A 6,182-nucleotide genomic window follows, 5' to 3' on the forward strand; every position below is an offset into this window, starting at 1 on the left:
CATTGGATGTTGCTTGTGTTATAACACATTATAATCTAAAGTATAACTATGAATAGGGAAAGTCTTATAATGTACTTATAACATAAACTCTATTAACTTCTGCTGTGTTAACATTGGATGTTGCTTGTGTTATAACACATTATAGTCTAAAGTATAACTATGAATAGGGGAAGTCTTATAATGTACTTATAACATAAACTCTATTAACTTCTGCTGTGTTAACATTGGATGTTGCTTGTGTTATAACACATTATAGTCTAAAGTATAACTATGAATAGGGGAAGTCTTATAAAGTACTTATAACATAAACTCTATTAACTTCTGCCGTGTTAACATTGGATGTTGCTTGTGTTATAACACATTATAGTATAAAGTATATCTATGAATAGGGAAACTCTTATAATGTACTTATAACATAAACTCTATTAACTTCTGCTGTGTTAACATTGGATGTTGCTTGTGTTATAACACATTATAGTCTAAAGTATAACTATGAATAGGGGAAGTCTTATAATGTACTTATAACATAAACTCTATTAACTTCTGCTGTGTTATAACACATTATAGTATAAAGTATAACTATGAATAGGGGAACTCTTATAATGTATTATAACTGTAGTTATAAATATTTGTGAAAAGTTATAACTTATTATAAAGGTGTATTATGAGACGTTATAAATGCACTATAAATATGGGCTTCATAGAAGGTGTTACTCAGATAATTTTCTATTTAATCAAATTTGCATAAAGTTGAAAAGAAAATACCTTGATAACAGAAAGTGTCGACTATCCATTGATAAATCTATTGATAAAAGTTAACACATCTGTAAATCGCTCAAGCGAACACGGTTATCGGCCGATGGCGATAATCACACAATGGCCAAATATTAGCCGATTAGCGTGGCTGATACATAGTTATTACCAACAGAGAAGTGCATTACAAACACAGTCTGTTTGAGCTGTATGTTCGAGGTACTTCTTGTGCAAAAGATTCATGAGAAACATCAACAAAGTTCATCACACACTGAAGGAAATTAACTAAAAATCTTTATAAATGACATTTCGTTTAGTTAGAAGCAAGAGCAGGTCCAACCGTAATGCTGGTTAATTTAAGTTATCTTCCAAAATGAAAAAGGCACTTTTGTTCACTCCGCCGTGCACACCGGCAATGCCAACCACGGGTACTTATGGCTTTGTTCTAGCTCCATCTTCCATATTAAAGTCTCACCCGCCATACAATTTTCCAGTTCAATATTTCATCATGAAACATTTTTTCATCATGACAAATCTTTGCCATAAAGCTTTAATTTAAAGCTTAAAGGAATATTCAGGGTTCAAATCAAGCTAAGCTCAACCGACAGCATTTAACCACAAAAACACGATTTCAACTCACCCCTCCTTTTCTTACAATACAATACAATGGCTCAAATGTGTGTTCCAGTGAGGCACTTACAATAGAAGTCAATGGGGTTTAATCCGTAAACGTTAAAATACTCTGTTTCAAAAGTCATAAACAATATGTGCGTTCATTTGATTTTAGTGCGATTAAATCACTTACGAATCAGTGTAAAGTTATTTATCCAATTTAACAACTTCGTTGCCATGACAACGTAACGCTATAAACTCTTATAACTTATAAAAAGATAAGTTAGTAGAGAATTTGTTTATGAGAGAATTTCAGGAAATATTTGAGCGTTGTTTTTTATCCTTTGTTAGAGTTTGGCACAAGGAACGCCTCTATTAACCGCTCATTCATATCGATAATCGATATCACCGCTCACATGCAATAGAAGTCAATGACGATGCTGACGTGATGAAGTTCCATCCCAATTTTCACAGCACATTTATCGAGCATGTTCACCAATCACCAATGTGTGCAATGACATTTATTATTATTAGTGGTGCTTGCAAAGCAACACTATTGTAATCTCATATACTTATTATTATTCTTCCGTACAAAATTCGGCACCTAACTCGTCCCGCACCGTTTGGCGTAGACCCACGAATGAGGTGTCAAATCGAACGGCCTATTGAGGACACGTGTGCTATGACTTTTCTAAGCGATCGGGTGTACGATGTTCGCACAGCGGACGAAAAAGTGGCCAAAAAAGTCCCATTGACTTAACATTGCGGAATGTTCAGAAATGTAAATTTAAAACATGCTAAAAACGTGCTAGCATCATGCTAACACATGCTAGCATCACCTAGCGAAGTGCTAAAACATGCTAAAAACATGCTAGCAACATGCTAAGACATGCTAGCATCGCCTAGCGAAGTGATAAAACATGCTAAAAACATATTAGCATCATGTTAACACATGTTAGCATCACCTAGCGAAGTACTAAAACATGCTAAAAACATGCCAGTATCATGCTAAGACATGCTAGCGTCGCCTAGCGAAGTGTTAAAACATGCTAAAAACGTGCTAGCCTCATGCTAACACAAGCTAGCATCGCCTAGCAAAGTGATAAAACATGCTAAAAACGTGCTAGCATCATGTTAACACATGCTAGCATCGCCTAGCGAAGTGTTAAAACATGATAAAAACGTGTTAACACATGTTAGCATCGCCTAGCGGAGTGCTAAAACATGCTAAAAACATGCTAACATCATGCTAACACATGTTAGCATTGCCTAGTGAAGTTTTAAAACATGCTAAAAACATGCTAGCATCCTGCTAACACATTCTAGCATCGCCTAGCGAAGTGCTAAAACATGCTAGTATCATGCTAACACATGCTAGCATCACCTAGCGAAGTGTTAAAACATTCTAAAAACATGCTAACATCATGCTAACATAAACATAACACCTACATGCTACCATCATGAAAAACACATACGAACAGCATTCTACTACCATTATTTTAGTGCTTAGCGACAAGTTATAAAATGTTATTTGACGAGTTTTGCCACGGCAAGCACCACTCACATTTTCTTCAGGAAATGTACCTATCTAGTTATTATTATTATTACTACCATTAGACAGCGCAAGAAAACTGCGTATCATGAGATCAACAGGTTATTCCATTTTTAACGTCAAAATGTAAAGGTGCATAAAGCACATTGGATAAGTGCTGAAATCTGACTCCCGCCAGATTCCCCTCTACCTGATTGGATCTTACTAGGGGGTCAATATTCGGCACCAGTCCTGCAACGCTGACGGTGTTTACAATGAAACCCAAAATTTGGGTAATGGATAAAATTGTATGTTTATGAGCATAATACACAAGCTCAAATAACACGTGAGTTTTAACAGAGGAATTCGTGTAAGTGCTTTTATTAAATTATAAACGTCACTTTTCCGCCTTTAATAAAAAGACGGAAAAGTCTAAAAATTGGCCCCATTGACTTCCGTTGTAAGTGCCTCACTGGATCACACATTTTCACTTCTTTTTTTCCTTTTTCTTTCTTTTTAATGGAGGGATGAGACAAAATTATTTTTAGTTGAAATCAGCATAGTTCCGCAAATGCCCGGGATTATAAGTGCTGTGCACACAATTTACGCATTATTTGCGTATTTGACATTTTTTAAAATATTTGCCCATGGAAAAACTGACGGTGATTAAAAGATACAGTTTTACATACAAGCCACACACAGGTGGCATTTAAAAAGTATCCCACTAAGAATATTCCAAGATAAATCTCCATTTCCCGTTTAAAAGGCGGGATAATCTCCAAAACAACATAGTCCGACCCCCCCAAAAGTACTTTGATTAAAGAAAACAGAAGTGATTAAGACCCAAGTGAGATTTAAAAACAAATATATAATTAAAAAAATCACAATGTTTATTTACAGCATGAAAAAGTGATTTAAAAAATAATTCACACGGTTGTCTCGCCCTGTTTACTGCTCGCCAGTCTCGTGTAGAACCTCCTCCAGGAATTAAGCGTTTTCCCGGACCATATCCAGAACCCGGACGTGATGCCCACGATTAGGGTCATCAGATACTTGATCATGAACACCGTGAAGTCCGGGCTCATGTGCGGGTTGTGTGCGGGACAGGGCACGGCGTACGTCTTGCACGACTGACTGGCCCAAGTCTGTTCCCATTGGTCCCGGAAGGCCTGTTCGTAGAAATAACATGCGATCACGATGGTGGCTGGCACCGTGTACAGGACACTAAAGATGCCAATGCGCACCATCAGCTTCTCCAGCTTCTCGGTTTTGGTGCCATCGTGTTTCATGATGGTTCTGATGCGGAACAGCGACACGAACCCCGCCAGGAGGAACGAGGTGCCGATGAACAGGTACACGAATAACGGTGCCAGGACGAAGCCTCGGAGCGCGTCCACGCTGTTGATGCCCACGAAGCACACCCCGCTCAGAACATCTCCATCCACTTGACCCACGGCCAGGATGGTGATGGTCTTGATGGCTGGCACTGCCCACGCCGCCAGGTGGAAATACTGCGAGTTGGCTTCGATGGCTTCGTGGCCCCATTTCATGCCAGCGGCGAGGAACCACGTAAGCGCCAAGATGACCCACCAAATGGAGCTGGCCATGCTGAAAAAGTACAGCATCATGAACAGAATGGTGCAACCCTCCTTTTTAGTGCCCTGCACCACGGTCCTAAACTCGTTGTCGAACTTCTCGTTGCAAACCACTTTGTCTTCCAGGAGAAATCCTGCGATGTACGCGATGGACACCATGGTGTAACACCCGGACAGGAATATAATGGGTCTCTCCGGGTAACTGAAGCGCTTCATGTCCACCAAATAGGTCAGAACCGTGAATAGAGTGGATGCGCAACACAAAACGGACCAAATCCCGATCCAAATCCGCGCAAACCTCTGCTCGTCCTCGTCGAAGTACATCATCCCGTGGAGTTTATTGGGTTCGCACGGCGCGCCGCAGTTCTCCTCGCCCAGAAAGCGATAGTTGAGGTAGGGGGGCACTTTTAGCGATGTCGGGCACATAAAATGCCCCCTTTTGGCGTGGTCGGGTGTCGTTAGAGTCATGTCGGGAGTCGGGTTGATAGGCGCGCTCCTCTCGGATGTGTTCTGACCCACGCAAAGCTCTCCGCCGTGCACCGGGAACGACTCGCACGCGAGACTGTCGGGCCACTGGAACCCGAATTTGTTCATGAGCGCCTCGCAGCCCTGACGCGCGCGTTCGCACAGCGAGCGACACGGCGGCAGCGCCTGCTCCAGAACCGTGCACACCGGCGCGTACATGGAGCAAAGAAAGAACTTGAGGTCCGGGGAGCACTGGACTTTTACGAGCGGGTAAAACTGGTGCACCTCCAGCCCCGCGTCCTCCTGGTTCGTGTGCCCGAGCAGGTTGGGCATGATGGTCTCGTTGTAGGCGATATCCGTGCAGAGCGGGATGGAAATGGGCTGACAGAAGCCGTGCTCCGGTACCGACATGCCACGGTCCCCGTACTGTCCGTTTATTCCCAATATTCCCAACGAGGCGAGCAGGAGAAGCGCGGAGGCAGCGCGCACGGCCATCTTCTGCGGTTTCTCCTCGCTGCCAGCTGGCGCGCCAGCGCACTGTCCTCCCCAGACGCTCTTTGTTGGTTTATCTGTCCAAATGGGATTTTACTCCGGTCAAAACTTTTAGGAAAGTACGGTGGGAACTTTAAATGGTGTTCCGCGGATCATGAACGAATATAACGACATTAAAGAAAACAATAGAAATGTTTATTATACGGAGTTGCAGTGAGTGCTGTGTCCGTGTGTGCGTGTCAGGGCAACTGTGAGCTGTTCAAACCTGTTTCCAGGCGCCCAGCTGTCTGCTGCTCATCACCGAAACAAGGGCGGGGCTTCTTACGCATGGATGGCGCGTGTTAGGGAGCGTCGTCAATTATGTGCCTGTGGTTCGTTTTACATTATTTTATTTCTTTGGGTTTTTCAATTTCTCTCACTATGGGCACGTTTGGACTTGTGCACTTCATAAAACACAAAAACATCCACAGAACACAAAAACATGTCTTCCATACAATGAAAGTAGATGGTGATTTAAACAGTCAAACTCCCAATGGGACACTAATGTTAGGGGTTCTGGGTTTGCTGGGATTATTATTACCGATGGACCACTTCTGTATGAGTAATTTACCAACATGCATATGTACAATTTTAGATATTTCTTTAGCTAATTTTAGTACTTGCTATTTGTAGTTTTACTAAGTTTTCTTTCTCCCCAATTTGGAACGCCCAATTCCCAATGCGCTCTAAGTCCT

At 41.9% G+C, this 6,182-nt stretch overlaps 1 protein-coding gene across 1 annotated transcript; it reads right to left on the reverse strand.

Moving 5' to 3' along the window:
• Positions 1-719: 719 nt before the first annotated feature.
• LOC127658058 (frizzled-1-like) lies at positions 720-5,719 on the reverse strand. The gene has a single exon (XM_052147147.1). It carries the CDS (start codon positions 5,449-5,451, stop codon positions 3,823-3,825), a length of 1,629 nt encoding a protein of 542 aa, XP_052003107.1. The 5' UTR covers positions 5,452-5,719; the 3' UTR covers positions 720-3,822.
• Between the last annotated feature and the right edge of the window lie 463 nt (positions 5,720-6,182).

Source organism: Xyrauchen texanus, chromosome 17 (assembly GCF_025860055.1).
Source record: "Xyrauchen texanus isolate HMW12.3.18 chromosome 17, RBS_HiC_50CHRs, whole genome shotgun sequence".
Lineage (NCBI taxonomy): Eukaryota > Metazoa > Chordata > Actinopteri > Cypriniformes > Catostomidae > Xyrauchen > Xyrauchen texanus.

Bases quoted from the DNA above. Each gene is read 5' to 3' on its own strand.
- LOC127658058 (XM_052147147.1), bottom strand. From the start codon at position 5,451: ATGGCCGTGCGCGCTGCCTCCGCGCTTCTCCTGCTCGCCTCGTTGGGA.